General features: G+C 41.9%; 1 protein-coding gene across 3 annotated transcripts in view; it reads left to right on the top strand.

The window, feature by feature from the left end:
* The window catches only part of Setd3 (SET domain containing 3, actin N3(tau)-histidine methyltransferase), a 76,521-nt gene that overhangs the window by 11,555 nt on the left and 46,713 nt on the right, over nt 1–18,253 (top strand). Inside the window, exons 3-8 of one of the 3 annotated variants that reach the window (XM_046426277.2) lie at nt 3,062–3,084; nt 3,200–3,309; nt 5,022–5,114; nt 7,485–7,633; nt 9,559–9,631; nt 9,911–10,167. In XM_046426277.2, the coding sequence (XP_046282233.1) occupies nt 3,062–3,084; nt 3,200–3,309; nt 5,022–5,114; nt 7,485–7,633; nt 9,559–9,631; nt 9,911–10,167 (705 nt within the window). Of the gene's footprint in view, nt 1–3,061; nt 3,092–3,199; nt 3,310–5,021; nt 5,115–7,484; nt 7,634–9,558; nt 9,632–9,910; nt 10,168–18,253 lie in introns of those variants that run through there. The other 2 variants (XM_046426278.2, XM_046426279.2) reach the window with 2 other exon arrangements.

Below are 18,253 nucleotides of genomic sequence, written 5' to 3'. Positions count from 1 at the left end.
AGCTGTGCAAGCCAGTGGAGGAGCCATGGATCTGCACTTTGCTGCCGTGTTTTATACTTCAGTTTTTTTAGGGCTAACTGTGGGCAGTGTGGTGCAGGAGGAGATCAGAGGCAGAGGAATGAGTGGGGATTTAAAGAGCTGGCCAGCAGGGTCTTGCCTGGGCAGGTGACTGTAAACAGCCCGCAGACTTCTGAAGATGGCAGCCAGCATACCTCGTTTTCAGGGTCTAGTTTACTAATGTGTTTTGAAGTTTTGCCTCTGTTGCATTTCCACATCTACTGGTATTTCTAGAAGCTAGCAGTTTTCTGACTGAAGAAAATAAAGAAATGTGAACAATTTGAGTTGTAAGTTCTCTACTGTAAGAAAATTGCTGTCAAAGGAATCTGTTGTTTTCAAATCATGGTGGTCATATGTTTAATGGTCTCTCACTTGGAGCAGGAATTCAACATTTTCTGTAAGTTCCAAGGAAGTAGTAACCTGGATAGAAGCTTCAGAAATGAAGATTTTGACCTGACCTAAGAACGCCTGTGTGTGGAGTTCTGGGTTAGAGGTTGGGATAGGGAAGTAAGTAAAGCAGAGAAGCCCCCTCAGAGATTCTCTTGTCTGGAGTGGGTGTCTGGTATTTGAGCCAGTCTTGGCACAGTGGGTTCCAACCCAGGAACCCACTGTAGGATCTACAAGAACTCCCAGAGGTGTAGAGGAGAGAAGGTCGTGACCAGGGGGACCAGCAAGGCTCTCAGGGGATGCAGAATTTGTGGACATGTTACTAAAGTGTTGCCTGCGAGGGGGGTGGGGAAGGAGAGGACAGGTGCATCAAGGCATGTGCCAGAGCCTGTGTGAGGGACTGGGAGTCCTTGGTGTTCCTGAAACATAAGGTGCTGGCAGATGGGTGGCAGCATGAGGGTAGATGCAAGCAGTAGGAGGGGGCTTGGCCAGGGCATTCATAAGAGACTAGTGTCAGGGTCTAAGCAGGAGGATGAGCTCAGAAGGGTGTGGAAGGAGGTTAGAAGAAGGTGGCTGGAGCCGCTCAGATGCACTGAGTGACCACTGCCAGGGACATAATCCAGTAGTGTTGGTCAGGACCTTTTAGCCCTTTGGAACTCTGGAATGCCATGCGCTTCCTCCCTGCATGTGGACAGAGGCAGGTAGTAGTGCTGCTAAGTTCAAATTCTAGTACTGCCTCTCACCTGATGTGTGACCTTGGAAAGAGGAAAGACTTGACCTTCCTGAGAATGTCAGGGTGATGATGTCAACTGCCCAGAGCATCTGGGAAAGTCACAAGAGGAGCTGTTTCTGTTCCTGTGCCTAGCGGACATGCACCGAATACAGGGCAGCTGTGGCCACTGCTGTTACAAGCCACTGGCCTCGGGCGCATGCTGAGGGTTGGTGGAGAGGTGAGGGGCTGTGGGTCAGTGAAAAAGCCCGTTGTGTAGCCCTGGGTGTGTGCTGTGCAGGCTGGGGCAGAGCAGCATGCCGCCACAGGCCCTTGCTGTTCAGGGAAGGGGGAGGATCTTGCAGCTCTTCATGGAAGTGCCCTTCTTAAGCAGTTCACAGGCTGTCACACGACAGAAGGGTGTTAGCAGGGCAGAAGGGAAAGGCCATTGAGCCAGCACCAGTAGCGTGCATCTGCATTTCTTCCTGCCAGGGCAGCAGAGCCACTGTATGTAGCAGTGAGTAAAGTCCTCCACAGATGGAGGCTTGGGTTGTTTTCAGATTGAGTTCAGTGGTCCTCTGTAGAGATGCCTTCCACGGCTATGGCAGGGTCTGAAGTTTAGAGGGTGGAGGTACTCTATCCAGGCTGTGCCCTTGCTCTTGGCCTTGAGTGAGTAATGACAAGAAAGGGGCATTTTCCTTTTTGGAAGACAGTCCTTTGGTGTGGGAACTGTGTTAAGCTGTTCCTCCTCCTGCCCTCCCCTCACTCATCTTTTTCTGCTTTTGTCCAATTTCTTTTAATTCTGCAACAATTTTACGCATCTTTACTGGTGCCCTTTTATTGCAGGATGACTGACAAGATATTTTGCACTGTTTTTTAGAAGATTTATTAGATCCATGAGTCATGTGTTGTTTTTTTACACATTAGAAAAGGTACACATCCTAGTAAACAATGCTCTTTCCTGTTATTTTAGTACATAGCCTTATTTCCATGGATTCAGTTACAATGGAATCAGTGATCTATTTTCTATTTAGCTGGAGAATATGCATTCTAAACCTGTTGTCACAGTTTTCCACACTGTAATAGTCATTTCTTTTTTTCTTTTTTTTTTTCCCCTTTGGTGCTGGGAATTGAACTCAGGACCCTGGGCACACTAAGCACGTGTTTTACCACTGAGCTATACTCCCACCTACCTTGGTTTTTTTTTTTTTTTTAACAAATAAATGGTCCAAAGATTACTTGTTGGTGCTTCCTTGAGAGCACATGTGGTGTGCTGGCTGGGGCTGCGCCAAGGAGGTTGCTGGGATGGTTTGCTCTTCACTGCTCCACTGACTCTTGGCTGGACTGTCCCATCTTCCTGGGTCGCCACCCTAACTAATATTCTTCTCTCCTGAGAGTCACATTCAGACTCCCAGGCAGTAGCCCCAGTCCTCTCAGCTGGCCGGATCGCTTCTGGCTTCCCTGCAGAGGCCTCATGCTTTGCTTAATCCTGTCTCATCTTTGGCAAGGCACTTAGGATTCTCCATGGAATGGCATATTGGAATTAGACTAGCTGTATAAAAGGTTTTCAGCTGTGTAAATTCTGATCTGTCACTTATGGTACTTACTGCTCCTAGGAATAGATGCTTTTAAAGGAAAGTGGATAGAGAATATTTAGGTCTTTGTGTCCTTATGGTAGTGTGTATGTCTCTGGTACACACATGTGCAGTGCACGTTTGTCACTGTTTTTCCTGAAGTGTGAACATTTTAGTTTACATGATAATCTCTGCACAATTTTAGAGTACAGTTTGCTTCTACTCTAGTTCTTATAAGTGAAGTGGAATAAACTTTTCTTCCAGAGACTGCCATGAAGATTTTTTTCCCTATTTGAGAGCCTTCAGATACTAATTTACACATTTCTTTTTCTAGAAGGAAACCTCAGGACTTGGCATGTGAGTGGTAAGATTTTAGCATCTCAAGATGAAGATGCTGCCATGATAAATTTTATTACTTGATTTTGTTCTTTGGTAATGTGACTTTTTTCTTTTTGTCTTCTCTGTTTTGTAGTCAAAAAATGGGTAAGAAGAGTCGAGTAAAAACTCAGAAATCAGGCACTGGGGCTACAGCCACTGTGTCTCCGAAGGAAATCTTGAACCTGACCAGTGAACTGTTGCAGAGTAAGTTCCCCTTGGCTATCCCTGGGGACACATTGGTAGTGCCTTTCTCTGCTCCTCATGTCCAGTGTGGGTGTCAGGCTCCTGAGGATGAGAGTGTCCCTCGGGTTCCACTCCCAGCTTGTTAGCCACATGACCCAGGCAGTTACAGTCTTTCCCTTCTGTAAAGATATGGGGGGTACTGTACCAGTTGGGACATGTCACTGTTAAATGCAGAGCCTCTGCAGCCCAGACATCAGACCATGGACCTCCCTGGGAACCCATGGAAAAAACAAGCTCCACTGCTTTTTAGCAGTGTAGCCTCGTACAGCCACGGAAGCCTTGAGGCTCAAGTGATCTTCAGTAAACACGGGTTGGTGTCTCTGAGAGTGTGACGCAGAAGACCTCATGAGATCTGGCATGCAGGCTGTACGCCAGCCGACAGCCCAGGCCAGCCATCCTGCTTCTCAGGGAGTAGCCCTTCTAGAATGGCTTGCTTTTATTTTCAGTGATTATACAATAATGCTTCTGATTTTCACATGCTGAAATCTGAGAGTTCATTGTTCAAAGAAATGAAATATCTTTAGTGCCTGTGCTTACTTTAGTAAGCTGCTATAATTTGGTAAGTTTTAAAAATTGTGAGTTCAAGTTGTGCTACAGATGCCTCAGAACTGTGATCATTCCGTTGATTTTTACCCCTTAGGTTCAGATCATGTGATAGCTAAACTTCATATGAAAATTCAGCTTTTCCTCCCTGATGGAAAGCAGGCAGCAGCCAAATTGGGGTCAGGTCCTTCCCAAATGCTCTGTGATTCCTGTGGGCCGCCGCAGGGCTCAACTGTCCTTACCACCCATCATCTGTCTCCCCCTGCTGTGCCTGCCCTGCTTTTGGACAGGCTCCTGTCATTTTCACCACTTTACTCCAGACCCCAGTCAGTGCTTGACTAGTGAAGAATGAAGTCAGACTGGTCATCCGTAATAGTTAGCATCCAGCATCTAACCGGCTCATGTTGATTATTTGCTATATGTGCTCTTGTCCACACAGGGCAAATGGGCTGGCAGAGACACGGGAGGGTTCTTTCTAACCTGGTGCCATATTAAAGAAACAAAAAGCCAGCTTGTGGCCTTCCAAAAGGACCAGCCCTGATTGACTGTTTTTTTGGTTCTGTAGTAGAGTCTGAGCTGCTTGTTGAGCAAGGACTATGCCACCTCTTTTGTAACTACCCCAGAGTGCTTAATATAGTGCCATACACAGGCATGTGCAGTGTTTGTTTAGTAGTGTCCTTATGTCCAATTGACTGATTTCCTGAAAGAGCCATCATCATGGGGCTTAACTAGAAGACATGTTGACTTTTAATATTACCTTCTGTTTACCATCTAGAGGGGTTCTGGGGAAATATTTTGCATTTTTGCTTAGTTTTTTTAGATTTTACTGGTTTACAAGTATATTCTGAGGAAAGTTATTAGAATAGCAAGAACTGGTTGGATGGGAGCTAGGCCCTCATGGGGGCACCAGAGCACATTTTAGTGAGGGGCATTTTGGGGATTTAGAGAGTTTACAGGCTTTGAGAAGTGTTCCTGCTTTGTATTGCACACATTTATTATTGTGGCTGTAGTAACTCTGTCCTTTAACCACGAAACAATGACAAAATCCAAATCCTCTTCCTTTTCTTCTGCTGTCTAGTGGATTAAGTTGAAGGAGAGGAATGTTTTACACTGTGACTCTTGTGTTACAGAATGCAGCAGTCCTACACCTGGCCCAGGAAAGGAATGGGAAGAGTATGTACAAATCCGATCTCTGGTTGAGAAAATACGGAAAAAGCAGAAAGGTAAATTGCTAGAATGAGAATCATATATATATATATATATATATATATATATATATATATTTTTTTTAATAATGGATATTTTATTTTATTCATTTATTTATATGCGGTGCTGAGAATTGAACCCAGTGCCTCACACATGTGAGGCAAGCACTCTACCTCTGAGCCACAACCCTAGCCCCGATAATAATATTTTAATAATGTCCTGTGGAAACTTGGCATGGGTCAGAAGGTTTTGAGAGTAATATAGGTCTCATGACATCTGTGCCCATCTGTAGAAAGGCTCCTTGAAACCCAGAAGGAGAGGGCCCTGGGAGATGGTTCCCATTTCTGAGAGCACAGGGTGAAAATGTGAAACTTTGGGGTCGGGGGGTAATTTTTTATATTTTATATTGGGGGCTAAAATGACTCTACTTTTATATATAAAAATATTATATATTTTTATCACATGAAATATGTATTTAAATCTTGCTTTCATGCTGTTTCCTTTTGAATTTCAGGACTATGCATAATACTATATATAACAACACACAGAGAATATGCTGATTGGCTAATGTCTTATCATGTGTTTACGATCAACTCCAACACATTTTGATTAACTGAAAGAGAGTTAGTCAAGTAGTGGTTGAGCTGCCCCTTCACTTGTGTTGTGCTTTAGCAACCATCTTACTGACTCTCAGCCAGGCGGGTAGTGGGGCCAAGTGTCAGGTTGTCAGCTTATTCACTATACCTATTGTTTTTGTTCTATAAAGCATAAAAAGTGAAGATTGGTATGCAGAACCATGCAGAAAGTAGAAAGAGAAAATGTAAGCATGCAGTGGAAAAGACTTGGGCAGATCTTCTCAGATTCCATTTCTTACTGTCACGGAAAGGAGTCAGAAGAGGGTTGTTTATATGTGCCGTATTAAGTGATGTTCTAATGATCTGCTGTACACATCTGTAAACATGTAGTCTTTAGCTGGAGTGGTCTGAAGTGATGAACAGGTTCCTTTATAATGTGTTTACTTGCACTAAATAGTGAATGGTGCTAGTCCTCTCTCACCAAATAGGCACCCAAATAATGTTTGTATTTCCTGAGTTTCTCTTCTGAGAAAATACTGCTTCCTATGGCTGACACTAAAGAGAGATCACTCATTAGTCTCAGTGAGGGAAGAGAAAATCCTGTCTAGATAATCCCCACCTCAAGTCAAGTCATTAGTCTTAGTGGTATTTCTGTGCATCTGGCACAGCACACCAGTGTGCTGGGCAACCTCACCTACGTGGGGTGAGATGCCACAGGCACCTGTTCTTTGCCCAGCTCCTAATACTAATAAAGTGCCTGTTCCTCCCCCTACGTTTATCAGGACACAGTGGTTTTTCCTGTGCATAACTTTTCCTCTTTTGGAATATTTCAAGCATGCTGAAAAATCCAGAGAATAGCAGATGCGTTAAGAATCTACTGCCCAGATTGAGCACGTGCTAAAAAACAGTTGCTTTGACTAAGTTCTCTGTTTTTTTTCCTCCTTCTTTCCACCTGCTCGTCCACTTCCCTTCCATCCTTTGTAACTTTTTTTTATATTTATTTTTAGTTGTAGTTGGACACAGTATTTTTATTTTACTTATGTATTTTTATGTGGTGCTGAGGATTGAACCTAGGGCCTTGCCCATGCTAGGCGAGCGCTGTACTGCTGAGCCACAACCCCAGCCCCTTGTATTTTTTATAAGTAATAAAACATAGCTATAGCTAGAGCCCCTCAACTCCATCCCATTGTATATATTCCCTCCTCATGTATAACCCATGGAACTTCAGATACAGCCATACATGGTTGTTATTGGTATTTAAAACATTTATCTACATGGTGTCTACTTCCTTGATTTTTTAAAAAACACATTATGTTTTGAGTTTTGTTTACACTGATACCTGGAGTCTGCTTCATCTGGATTTTTCTGTAGTGCTCTAACTTAGATCTTCAGGCCTGTAGAGCATTCCCATCCTTCTCGAGGGCACACATGTGAGCTGCTGGTTTTTGTTTAAATAGCCAGTGTGAATATGAGCGAAGGCCTGCTAGGCTTGTGAGGGGAAAGCATTGTGCCAAGCCATCGGTAGTGGCAGCGAAGCTTTTCTCCCCTCCATCACGTTACCTAATTGTACCTCGTGTTCCTAGTACCAGGACGTGTCCCTCTACAACTGATGGGCTATGGAGATTTTAATTTGCCTTTCCTGGAGCTTGTTAAGGTGTGCTCTAGGACTGTCTGGGTATTATTCATTTTGGTTTCCAGATTGAAGTTAGGACCAGATCTGGTGTGAATTGTGCTCTACTTTTACTTTCTGAAAGCCATGTGAGTGATTTGTGTCTTAAAGCATCTCTTGTTTTCTAAACATGGACAATATAGGTCTGTCTGTTACTTTTGATGGAAAAAGAGAAGATTACTTTCCTGATCTAATGAAATGGGCCTCTGAAAATGGGGCTTCTGTCGAAGGTTTTGAAATGGTCAACTTCAAAGAAGAGGGCTTTGGTTTGAGAGCAACAAGAGACATCAAGGTGAGTTTATAAACTATTGGTCTTAGAGGGTCCAAATGCATTTGAACCATGGTGTGTTGAGGGTACAGGATGTGGTGTAGATGCCTGGGGCTTGTCCTTGACCTTGTGGCCATACAGGCAGCCTGCCCCCTCTTGTGGGCAGGCCTAGAAGAGCTTAAGCACTGCCAGTACTTCCTCCTGCGGAGCCACAAGTTAGTTCACACGGCCAAGCCTCTGTTAGACCATATAGCATGCCCCATGGCATTTGAGATTTAACTGAAGAAGAAAAGTGAAGAAAAAAAGAGCACACAGGAACTTGTGACAGATCAGAGGTGGGGCTGGTGGAAGGGGCAGTGCTGAGGGTGCTGATCGGCGTTCTGGGTAACTGCATGGATGAAAGTACCACTATTCAGACACCGTAGCGGAGGCAACAGGGAGAGGAGATGAGAACTCGGCTTCTGTAGAGGGGAAGTGCTTCTTCTCCATGCTGGGTCCTTCCTTGCATGTGAAGGGAGCAGCAGTAACTTGGCACTTCTGGCCTCCCCTGCCTGCCACTTAGGCCTTTCCTGAAGAGAAAGCCGACTCAGCCTGTTTGCCTGTTTGGGAGATGGAACAGGGCTTGGCCTTTTCCTCAGTGGGAGCTGCTTGCCCATTGTTCTGCTCTGCCCTTTCCACCCCACCAGCTTCATAGGGGCAGGCACACTGAGGGGCTATGGGAACGGTGCTGCTTGTGACTAGATGGGGGCAGTCTATTTCTGGGGCTCAGCAGGTGATACCTTTGGGTGACCATCTCTTGTATTCTTGTCTGTCTGTCTTTCTCTCTCTGTCTCTCACTTGGTTCCAAACTTGGTTAGAGGAAATGGGTGTTATGTGTTTGGGCCTCTCAGTCCTCCAGCAAGAGTTTTGGTCAAGCTGAAGTTAACCTTTCATTGAAATGCTCATACCCTCACACTGGTGTATTAGGTACTCAATAAATTTAATATCTCCTATGTGAATGGTATTTTCTTTGTTGTTAAGCCAGATTTTCCAAAAAAATTCCAGAGTTTCTTCCCTCATGGTGCTTATCATCTATAGTATGGGACAAGACACATAAAATAATTCAGATAGTAGACATTAGTTAAGGCCAGATGTCACACGCTCTTGTGTGTCAGGTGGGAAGCCTTATTACTGTAGTTGCTGCCCAGAATGTCTCAGCTGTGGTCTGTTGTACCTGTATCCTTTTGGGTATGGGAAGCTAAATGGCAGACACTTATTCCTCACAGTTCTGAAGGCTGGAAGGTACACAATCAGATGCCAGCTTGGCCCAGGGACCTGTGTGCATGTTTTAAGCAGTATAGATACAGAGAGAGAATATGCCAAAAAGAAAAAATTCCATTTTGCCAGAAAAAGATAGTCCTTTGGGGAAAATATTAGTAAAGCAAAGTCTGTCTTCTGGTGGGCTTGTGCTTTTGCTCTGAACAGCTGGAGAGGAGGGTGCCTTTACAGCGGGAACAGTTCATAGTGGCAGACATGATTTTTGTTGGAGACAGGAATTGTTTGGTTTTTTTTTTACAACTTAAAATATATATATGCAACAGAGAATAAAATAAACACTCTTTGTGCCCTACTTCATATGTTATATTTGCTTCAAATTAAAGTTGAAAGTTCCTTTTTTGATCATTTGCCTTCTTGGTATAGATAGTCACACAGTATATTTAGTTTTCAGTTTTTCTACTTGAAATAGAATTTTAAATTGTGCCTCCACTCATCTAACTGTGATATAAATGCTTACATTGTAAAATATATCTGATATTGAGAAAAGAAGTGCTGATACACAACCTTAAGTTGTAGTTCATGTGTGATTCAATTTCTGATCACAAAGTTGGATTGAAGGTTGTAACATGTTTTGATGAGTCTACTATTTTTATTTTTATTTATTTTTTGTTCTTTTTTTTTTTTTTTTTTAGGCAGAAGAGTTATTTTTATGGGTTCCCCGAAAATTACTAATGACTGTTGAATCTGCTAAAAATTCGGTATTGGGTGAGAATAATTTCTGTTTGTTTAAGGCAAAGTGCAAGTGACAAAAATATGTGAAATTCTATTTTGACACAAAGAGCCATGTTTGGTTGTTTTCTCAACTGGAGAAATAGTCCTTTAAATTCGCATGAAATGTTTTCCATTCTACATCCAAAGAGTGATGCACATGACTTTAAATGCAATGAGATCTTTTAGTTTTGTCTATCATTTCCATGTATGTTTTGAATGATTCTTTTTAAAGAGTCTGTGGAACTTACACTGCTCACTTCTGGATTAACTCAGGGCCCTTGTATTCTCAAGACCGGATTCTTCAAGCCATGGGAAACATAGCTCTGGCCTTCCACCTCCTGTGTGAGCGAGCCAGCCCCAACTCTTTCTGGCAGCCCTACATTCAGACCCTCCCCAGTGAATATGACACTCCCCTCTACTTCGAAGAAGAGGAAGTTCGGTGTCTTCAGTCGACACAAGCTATCCATGATGTCTTCAGCCAGTATAAAAACACAGCTCGACAGTATGCCTATTTCTATAAAGTCATCCAGGTGAGCAGGGTGGCCTGGAAAGGGGGACTTGATACTTGCATGTATGTCCCACTGACATCTTGTTAAGGATACTTAAAACACTTTGCTTTTCAAATTAAAAAATATTCAAGTATATTTCACTGTTTCCATTTTTATAGAAATTTCACTGCAGTACAGTTTTGAATGTATCTGACTTCATCATTGTCTAGGGTTATGCAGCAGTTGTTCCTGAGTAGTTACTAAATCACTTAGCTTTTTTGAAAACAAAAGATTATGATGAAATCTTAAGACTTGTAAAGTATATCTGATACAAAATGGTGCTCTGTGTGTAAAGTTTCCAAGAAAACAGGAATCCATTTTTGGGTTTCTCCTCTATATGTTAGTAGTAAAATATTGATAATTTAGTAAATTATAACATGATTTGTTTGTTTTTTCAATGTGTACTGTGTATCACAGTATCATAGATTCTAAGTTCAAGTGTCATAAAGGGTCTGCAGGAGGCAGCAAACACTTGAGCTGTATCTGATTATGCCTTTCTGTGTCTTGCTGGTTTGTCCACCCTCATCTTGCATTTCCAGGTTCAGGCCTGTGCCCTAGTGTCCCCCACAGAGCTTGGGGAGGGGGGTCCCTGCCATTTTCCCCTTCGTAGTGCCCAGGGATCAGCTCCTGGGCTTCTGTATCTGATCCAGGACACATGGGGCTGGGAACCATTTGCCCCTGTTCCCTTGGAGTTTGACAAGCTGCATCAGACCGATTTGGTTGTTTTTTAGATGGTCTGTCCCTGCTGTGTTTCAGTGCATGAAGTGGTACTCTCATTTCATTGCTCCAGTGGTATTGTTTTCCATTCCACTGTTTGAACTTTACAGCATGTTTACTGTACATTGTGTATCTCCCCACCAAATATTTCAAATATGTCTAAAGTTGATTTTTTGTCCTCAAGTACAAATCACTTTGCTTTTCTAAACTTTAAACTTTAAGAAGTATTGAGAATGGTCATACAGTATGTAGATAGCTTTTATTTCAGGTTTGCTTTACTAATTAATTAAATCACTTTTTTGTGGCTCTGGAGATGGAACCCAGGGCTTCACACATGCTGGCAAGTTCTCTACCACTGAACTATAGCCCCAGCCCCAAGGGTGCTTAATTTAAAAACTATTGATGGGGTCAAACAAACCTTGGCCTCTTCATTTAGTATGCACTATAATCCTGCAGTCTAAAGTTTGGTATGGCTCTTTATGACCTGAAAGGGTTGTACTTTCATTCTTAGTTCTCAATTTTGTAGTTTTGAGAACTAAAAGAAAAACTGATGTTAGCAGATTTTAATCTTCGTCATTTCCTATTGTTGGATGACGACTTGCAAATTAACTCTCTTCACGACTATTTTTCTTAAATCTGGGCCTTTATTACTTGACAATTGCTGGGATCCTCACCTCCCAAGAGGCGTTGGCTCTGTAGTCAGGCTGAAATTCAGAAATGATGGTAAGTTGTCAGTGATGGTGACGTCATTATCTGACTGGTGCAATAGAATTATTTATATATAGTAGTGGCATTTGTTATGCCATGTTTGTACGTGCACATGCCATAATTTGATTAATCTCATTCTCCTTTCCCTCCGCTTTCCCTCCTTTCCTTCTTTCCCCGTTCACTTGCTCTACTCTACAGATCTCTTTTATTATTATTGTTATTTTTATTTTAATTAGTACATTATAATATGTACATTATAATATGATTCCTTGTGGTGTTTTCATATGTGGACACAGCATAATTTGATAGATTTCACTTCCCAGTACTTCCCCAGGCCCTCCTGTCTTCTTTCCCTCTAGAATCCCCTTCTTTTACTCTGTTGGTCTCCCTTCTGTTTTCTTAAGATGTGTTTCTAACCTCCCACTCCTTCTCTCTCTAGCTTTCACATATGAAAGAAAATGTTTCACCCTTGACTTTCTGAGTCTGATTTATGTCAGTTAGCATGTTATTCTGCAGTTCCAGCCTTTTCCAAGCAAATGACATAATTTCATTCTTTCTTAAGGCGGAGTAAAACTATATTGTGTATTTGTACCACATTTTCGTTACTTGTTTGTCTGTTGGTGGGTACCTGGACTGGTTCTATAACTTGGCTATTGTGAATTGCACTGCTATAAACATTGGTGTGCATTTATTACTATAGTATGCTGTGTATAGTTCTTCTGGATAAATACCAAGTGGGATAACTGGGTCATATGGTGATTCCATTCCTAGTCTTTTGAGAAATGTTCATACTGATTTCCAAAGTGATTGAACTAATTTGCATTCATACCAACAATATATACATATACCTTTCCCCCTTCATCTTCACCAGCAATTAGTCACTTGTATTTTTTTCGCCGGGAGTGGGGGGGGGTGGGGTTTATTGGGGATTGAACTCAGGGGTGCTAGGCCACTGAGCCACATCTGCAGCCCTATTTTGTATTTTATTTAAAGAAAGGATCTCACCGAGTTGCTTAGTGCCTCGCTTTTGCTTTGACCTCGTTATCATCCTGCCTTAGCCTCCCAAGCTGCTTGGATTACAGGGGTGCGCCACTGTGTCTGGCAGTTACTTGTATTTTTTTTTTTTTTTTTGGTAGTTGTAGATGGACAGCATGCCTTTATTTTATTTATTTTTGTATGCGGTGCTAAGGATCAAACCCAGTGCCTCACAGATGCTAGGCAAGTGATCTGTAACTGAGCCCCAACCCCAGCCCCAGCTATTGTATTTTTGATGATTGCCATTCTAACTAGGATCAGATGAAATCTCAGTGTGGTTTTGGTTTTTATTTCCCTGATTCTAAGGATGTTGAACATTTTAAAAAATACATTTTGGGCCATTTGTATTTCTTTTGAGAAATGCCTTTTTAGGTCATCTGCCCATTAATTGATTGGGTTGTATTTCTACTGTTAAGTTTTTTGAGTTCTTTATATAATCTGGATATTAATCCCCTGTTGGAAAAGTAACTGGTAAAGATTTTCTCCCATTCTGTAGACTTGCTCTTCACACTCCTATTTCTTTTGCTGGGCAGAAGCTTTTTAATTTGATGCCATCTCACTTATTAATTCTTGGTTTTATTTCTTGAGTTTTAAGAGTCTTATTAAGGAAGTCAGTGCCTGTGTCAATGTATTGAAATGTGAACCCTATGTTTTTTTCTAGTACTTGCAGTATTTCTGGTCTAATTTCTAGGTCTTTTATCTACTCTGAGTTGATTTTTGTGCAAGGTAAGAGATAGGGATCTAGTTTCCTTCTACTATGTATGAATATCCAGTTTTCCCAGTACCATTTGTTTAAAAGATTGATTTTTCTCCAGCATTTTTTTGTCAACTTTGTCAATTTTTTTTATTAAAAAATTCAATTTGTCAAGGATTTGATAACCTTGTCAAGGATTTGTCTCTGCGTTCTGTTCCATTGGTCGTCGTCGTCTTTTTTTTTTTTTTTTTTAGTTGTAGTTGGACACAATACCTTTATTTTGTTTGTTTATTTTTATGTGGTGCTGAGGATCTAACCCAGCGCCTCACACGTGCCAGGCGAGCACTCTGCCGCTAAGCCACACTCCAGCCCCTCCATTGGTTGTCTGGATGTTTTAATGCCAGAACTATGCTGTTTCTGTTACTGTAGTTCTGTAGTATAATTTGACATCAGTATTGTGATGCCTTCAACATTGCTTTTATTATTCAGAATTACTTTGGCTGTTCTAAGTCTTTCATTTTTCCATTATCAGATTTAGGGCATATTTCTAGTTCTGTGAGGAATGTCATTAGTATTTGATGAGAATTGCAATGAATCTGTAGATGGCTTTGGTAGTATGGCCATTTTGACAATATTAATTCTGCCAATCTAAGAACATGGATCTTCTAGGGTCTTCAATTTCTAACTTAATGTCCCATAATTTTCATTGTAGAGTTCTTTAACCTTATTGCTTATATTTATTCCCAGGTACTTTTTTCTCAGCAGGTTCATTACTGGTATATAGGAAAGCTATTGATATTTTTGTTGGCTGATCTGCATCCTTCAACTTTGCTGGATTTGTTTATGAGCTATAGAAGTCTTCTGGTAGAGGTGTTTTTTTGGGGGGGTGGGGGGTCTTGTAAACATAGGATCTGTCATCAGCAAACAGAGATAATTTGATTTCTTTTCCTATTTGTATCCCTTTAATTTCCTTCTCTTGCCTGATTGCTCTGGCTAGAGTTTCAAGTAGTATACTGAATAGGAAGGGTGAGAGTAGACATCCTTGTCTTGTTCCTATCTTTAGAGGAAATGCTTTTAATCTTTCTCTGCTCAGTGTGATGTTGGCTTTGGGTTTGTCATAGACAGCTTTTACAATGTTGAGTAAGTTCCTTCTATCATAACTTTCTCCAGACTTTTTCACGTGAACCAGTGCTGGGTTTTGTTAAAGGTCTTTTCTGCCTTGGAGATGATCATGTGCTTTTTCGATGACAGTTCTTCTGAGTGCTGCCTGGGCATGGGTGTGGTTTGGATGTTTCATTGCACTCATGTGTCTGTTTCACTGTTAACTGTGTAGTGTAACTTCGCTTCAATATATAGCTGTGAGTCACGACGAGGTTCTCTTTCATGTCTGTTTAAGAGCTAGTTCTCTTTAACTCCTTGAAACTTGCCTCCTTAGTAATGCTAAGGTGACTGAATCAGTCTGCTTTCTACAGAGTAAATGTGTTGTGGTTAGCATCTCAGGAGTTAGAGAATTAAAAAAAAAAAAAAAACAAAACTCATTCCAGAAGTATTTCTAAAAGTGTTAACATTTTCACATGCCTTGTAAGAACTTATATAGTAGTGAATATATAATACAATGATTTTTATAATTTAAAAAGAATAAAAATAAAAGATGAGTACATTCTTAAAGCCTTAGTGAATCTCCCTTTTTAAAGCAGTAATTCTTTTTTATTAAAAAATTTAATCAATAAATGTGCAACAAGATATATACAAATGCAGAATACCAGATAATCAAATGTTGATCTTTTTTTGTACAATTAAGCCAGTATAAAGATTTGGAAAAAATATTATGATTTGGAAATCTGACTGAATATTTTTCTGACAAAAGTCTCCAACCAAGGAGAGAGCAAAATGTGTCTGTGGTCATATAAATTAGTTCTTTTGTTCCACATTATTGGCTCTCTGGGCATTGGACAATATTTGGAGACATTTTTGGTTATTACACTGGAGTTGGGGGTGCTACTCGCATCTATTCTGGGAACACTGCTGTACTTCCTGTGACATAGAGGGTAAAACCTCCTCAACAGGGAGTCTCTAGCCTAAAATGTCATCAGTCAGTACTATGGTTGAGATGCCTCCCTTTGTATTTATATGACAAAGTGCCTCTGTACCCATATGAATTCTGAAATAACCATCATTCCCTTCTAACTAATGAGAGTTAGACCAACGCTGTTGAGAGTTGCTTTACTTGTTAAGTGAGAGTCTTCCCGTTTGCTAATCACAGGCCCCTCCCTGGCTCTGGCTGCTTTCTGTGGTTAAAATAATGTATTTTAGAGCTTTTTCTCCCCCCCCCCCCTTTTTTTCTTTTTCTTCTTGTTGCGCTTTAGCAAACAACCCTTCCTCTTAAAAGCCTACAAACATAAGACTGAGTTTGGAGTTGTTTGGCACAGTGAGGACATAAGCACAGGGAAATAAAATACTGGAGAAAAGTAAAGGTGAGGGTTAAGTTACTCTCGACAGAGCCATGCAGATGGAGTAAGGAGTCCAGCCATGAGCCTTGGCATTGCCTGGTGAAAGTGAAATGTATGTGGTGGGATGGTGTGGTTTCTTCAGGTTAGCTGGCATCTCACCAGGAAGGGGCATTTGAGTGATGGAGGAAAAGAACTGTGGTCCCCAAAGGGGGCAGTATCATCTGAGTGTGGTCCAGGAGCTGAAGGAGTTAGTTGGTGATCTGTCCCAGGAAGAGACTGCTAGCCGTGTGCTGAGAACACAAGCTCTGTATTAAGACAAGCTTGTGCTGAAATCCTGGTCTCCATCTTAGTTGCTATTCAGATACGATTTTGTATTAGTTGCTTTACTTCTCTGAGTTTGTTTCCTGATCTGTAAGATAAAAATATTAAGACCTATTGAATTGTCATCCCAAGTTAGGTTGTGTATCAGAGTACCTCGCAGCACAGTACCAGGCTTCAGTCCTGGGGTGGTGGGAATAATTTTTTCTGAGAATCTCAGAGTGTTCAGTGGACGGAGCCACTCTCCCTAGGGCAGTACAGTGCCTGAGAAGGGTGGGCTTTGTAGCTGGCCTGCCAGTGCCTGCCCAGCAGTAAACTCTGTTCCACTTAGGGCAGGTCTTTGTGCTTCCCTTCTCTTCCTGTGAAGGAGGGTAATTGCAGCCTCAACTCTCAGGTTGCTGAGCCAGAATGCAAAGACCTGTATGGAACCCTCAGCATGGTGCCTGCAGGCGGGGCTCTGCAGAGGAATGCTCCACCAGGTTGTGTTTCAGCCTTTGAGACCAAGAATAGGGACTAAGCCCACAATGACTCACTGCAAGCCCAGGGTTGCCTGTAAGTCTCATGTTGCTGTTGTTGGGTTTTAGACTCATGTTTTTAAATGCTGAAAATTTATACAGATGTTAACGTTTGCTGTCATTTTAAAATCGTGTTAAATGACTAACCATTAAGCCAGATCAGCACTGTAGGAAAACAACCCCACCTCTAAGAATTTAGGGTGTGTCACTGTGCAGTGTGAGAAGCACAGTATTAACCTGTCAATGAGGTCAGACAGCTGTGGTTCTTTTTCAGAAGAAAATGTGACCATTGCTAACATTGGCAAAAATAAGCAGCAGAAGGGTTCAACACAGACTGGAAATACCTAGCTTTTGTAGGATGCTTCTTAGCCAGCAATTCCGATTACGCAGCCTAGAATGGGGTTTACTGCTGGGCAGTGAGGGTGGGAGCTGTGGGCAAGGAGGGTTTTGCATTAGGATTCAGGAAATGGAACAGATTCAAGGAAAAGTGATCTTGTTGAAAGCCATCTTTTCAGTCCAACCCTTTTTCTAGTTTTAGAATGTTCTCATCACTTCTGAAAGCCTTTAATGGTAAATCACGTGAATACGATGTAGACCTTATAAACCTGTTGTTTGCCCACCTTAGTAGCAAACTAGTTATCTTCCCTGTGCTTTCCAGGATGTTAGATTTCTCCTGTTTAGTTGGTCATGTGCATTATCAGAGAGAGAGGGGACATATAGTTCATATTTAACATTTTCATTTCAGCAGTCTGCCATCAGGTGGGATTTGTGTGTGTGTGTGTCTTTTTGCATTGTGGCTATTAACTTTTTCCTGAGGATATGAGGAAACATTGGTAGTGGGGGCGATCCAAATTCCAGAACCCCGACTGCAGTTGTCGGTTGTGGTTTCCACTTAGCATCTCACCCTGGGGCCATGCCAGGCTCTTCCTCTGAGCTGGTGCCTGTTCTCACTCTTCTTCTCTGACTGTATTTGAGATTCTGCTGCCATGGTTAGTGCTCATTGAGGCAGTACAAGCACCACTCCCTTCTGGGCGTCCTGGCGGTGACCCTGGTCCATGAGAGGCTCTGGACAAGTGTTGATATTCTGTGAGCCTTATGTGGTGCTCTATCTTCAGGATTTGTATTCCAACAGCACAATTACTGACTTCTAGTGATTATAAGTTCCATAGGTAGTTTTCTCTGTATTATATTCTTATTTTAATCCTCATTTTCTCTTTGTTGTCAAAAACTGGGAAACAAATTTCCTGTGTGCTCTCCTCTTCCCATACTTCCTTGGTGGGGGACTTTCAAGGTGGACACTTGTGTTCAGGTTACCTTCTGTCTTTAGCGATCTGAGAGTTTCAAACAGGTGCTTGGGCTTTAGGATTGTCAGTGGTCCTTCCAGGTTTTACATTGTATTTTTCTTGACATGCTTGGCATATTGTATCCTTTTAGAGATAGTTTGTAACTGGAGCTTCAGACTCAAGGAATTCTGAGCATGCCTGGGTTAAGCTGCAGCACCTGCTGGTGGAACACTGAATTGCACTCAGTAGCTGAGGAATCTGAGCACCCCAAGTCCAGGAGCTAGGTTTAGAAATTGTGGCTAAGCCAAATGCTAGAAGAGGCTTGTATGGGAGAGCCCTAAGTGGGGA

The sequence above is a fragment of the Marmota monax genome, unplaced genomic scaffold (assembly GCF_021218885.2).
Source record: "Marmota monax isolate L192 unplaced genomic scaffold, Marmota_monax_Labrador192_F-V1.1 WCK01_AAM20220418_F8-fsc00183, whole genome shotgun sequence".
NCBI classification, from domain to species: Eukaryota; Metazoa; Chordata; class Mammalia; order Rodentia; family Sciuridae; genus Marmota; species Marmota monax.
Note: the sequence above shows the minus strand (reverse complement) of the source record. Positions and strands in the feature narration are given on the sequence as shown.